This window comes from Sinocyclocheilus grahami, unplaced genomic scaffold (assembly GCF_001515645.1).
Source record: "Sinocyclocheilus grahami isolate Dianchi unplaced genomic scaffold, SAMN03320097.WGS_v1.1 scaffold682.1, whole genome shotgun sequence".
In the NCBI taxonomy this organism is placed as follows: Eukaryota; Metazoa; Chordata; class Actinopteri; order Cypriniformes; family Cyprinidae; genus Sinocyclocheilus; species Sinocyclocheilus grahami.
Window position 1 is genome coordinate 1,004,978 of NW_015505861.1, and position 2,664 is coordinate 1,007,641.

General features: G+C 32.8%; 1 protein-coding gene across 1 annotated transcript in view; it reads right to left on the reverse strand.

The window, feature by feature from the left end:
* The window catches only part of LOC107559353 (histone-lysine N-methyltransferase 2C-like), a 104,630-nt gene extending 103,843 nt beyond the window's left edge, over positions 1–787 (reverse strand). Inside the window, exon 1 of the mRNA XM_016243137.1 lies at positions 759–787. Within this exon, the coding sequence (XP_016098623.1) occupies positions 759–787 (29 nt within the window). The remainder of the gene's footprint in view (positions 1–758) is intronic.
* Positions 788–2,664: the final 1,877 nt, after the last annotated feature.

Consider the following 2,664-nt stretch of genomic DNA (forward strand, 5'->3'; position numbering starts at 1 on the left):
ACACAAAATAATGATCTTTAAAAAAGCATCATATGACCCCTTTGAACCAAACAAATCTATACAACGAGACATGAAAGCTGACAGTGTAATGCCCGTGGTCAGACTAACAGCTAGGGAGAGCTGTGACAAACCACAATGATGACAGACTGACGGATGTGTAATTATCCAATCATGCCTGTAAGCGCCCACAGACCACAGACGAGAGGGGCCAATTCACGAAACGGTTGCGCCACTATTGTGCGCAGTATCTCAGCGCCATGTATTGAAATGAAGTTATTGTCATCTAGATGTGCAAAGTCAAGTGCACTTTCTGCGTATGAAAGAGCAGATTCAGGTGTGTGAGTGAGAATGATGCAGTCACAGTAAAGTACAGCAGACCGCAGTAATCTGCTGAATCTTCCACAGAAATGTGCTCAGAACCAGCCTGCAAACTTGGAAATGCACTGTGAAACACTCATTTGGGGGTGTGGGATCTTTTGGGAAGCTTTTATACAGATTTGCATAATTCCTTTTGTGAACTGGGAGTTAAAACAATGCAGCATGTACAAATAAAACAATGTTATCAGCAATTAAGTGAATTTTCATTTGGGTGAACTATCCCTCTCATCATACTTTTCAACACAATCGAACTCTCATCATAATTTCATTCTCACCAAACTTTTCATCATGCTTAAACTCTCAGCTAGTCTCGAAAAATACCATTATTCAATACCATTTTCAAAACCACAAGTAAAATATTCAAAGTATTTTCTTAACACCTGAAACTCTGCTGTCTGAGATTCTTCATGTCTGATAGCTCTGAGTGGGATTATACGATAATAATAAAAATCACATTTTAATATTTAAAAATACATATATTAATTATTTCAATTTATATTAGTAAAATTACAAATACTTATGACTTGATTTCAATAGTTAATCCTTCAAGCGTTTATTTTGTCGGAAAATACTTTTAATTGTCTGTGATAAGATTACAAATTTGGAAAAAATACTGTAATCTGTTATACATAAAAAGAAATTATGACGTAATTATGCAATATATAAAACAAAATCATTAATTCATAAATTACTATAAAAAAATTGTCTGTTATCCTTTACTAAAACTAGTGAAATCGTTTTTTTTGTTGTTAATTGGAATAAATAAAAATATTAATATTAAATGAAAAACTTAAATAAAATAAAACAAAGATGATGTACCAAAATCACTAAAACGTAAATATACGTAAAGCCAAACAAACAAATCCACAAAAAAAAAAGAAAAAAAAAGAAAAAAAAGAAAAGAAAAGAGGAAATTGATTGATTAAAACACACTACAGTGTGTCAACTTTAAGTCAAGAACAAGAAAGCGCAGCTGGTAATGGTGCATCAGTACTTAGAAAATGAGTATTAAAACTGTTTTGAATATTCATAACCAATATGTATCGAAAAATCTACATTTTTGACAACATTACTCAGAATAATCACATATACCCTCATCAAGAACCAGCATCTGCCCACAGCCCTCAACGACCACTGCCAAAAACCAGCAGCTGGAGCTCGCGAGACCTCCAACAACCCACAAGAATTGTGAAATAATAACTGCAGTTTACAAAAACAACTGTCACTGTGTCCTTGCTGCGAATTACATGATCGTTCAAACCTGTACTACTAGTTAGACGATTCCTAATAAATATTCAGGGACAGCAAAAGCATGTAATTCCTCATACATCTCAAATCACGCGCCAGGTGAACTGAGTAACAAAGACATGACAGGTTATTTCGTGGGTCAGGTGATCTAATTGTACTCTTCCCTAATGTTAGGTTCCATTTAGCATTAATTATAACTGTAACCCGTAACAGCTTCCTGAAAACACGTACATATTTCCCTCTGAACACCAGCACTAGGCCAACGTTCCCTTTTCTACTCGAATCGATCTGTTCTGCGTCTCCGTCCATCGTTCTGTTTAATGAGCTGCTCAGAACTCAGAGCTCGCCGTGACCTTTTCTATTTCACAGCTGATCAGCGGCGACCTTTAGCAGCCAGTGAGATTCCTCCTCCAGCTCTAGCCCTTCACAGAAACACAGCAGCACGGCCGTACGAGTCAGCAGGTATATATGAAGAGCCCTAGAACCCTTTCAGGTGTCATCAGAGTGACATTAAACTAGAGCAAGAAATAAACGAAAAATTAGGCCTGGGCAGAAATACGGTATATACATGGAAATGTATAGAATTTAGAATGTAGAAATAGTCTACATTCATTTGCAAATAATAATGAAATCATTTGGGGTGAATGCATTTCACTTGTAAAATATTTAATTAACTAGATTATCCAAAAATAGTTATGTAATATATAAAACTAAATTAAATAAAAAAAAAATCATTAAGTATTATAAAATTACCAGTGTTGTTATTAACTAAAACTATTACAATTGTTTTTGTTAAATAAAATAATGCTGAAATAAAATAAAATATAAATATTAGATAAAAATTTAATTTAGAAATGTTGCCTTGGCAACTGACTAATTTTAAACAATAAAATTAGTTAAAGATACTAAAATCAGTACAAATAAAATAAAAATAAATCAAAGTTAAATAATAATAATATAAAAAACATAAAAAGCAAACATAACATAAAAACATTAAATTAAAATGAAAAATACAAATATACAAGCCAATTTAAAAAT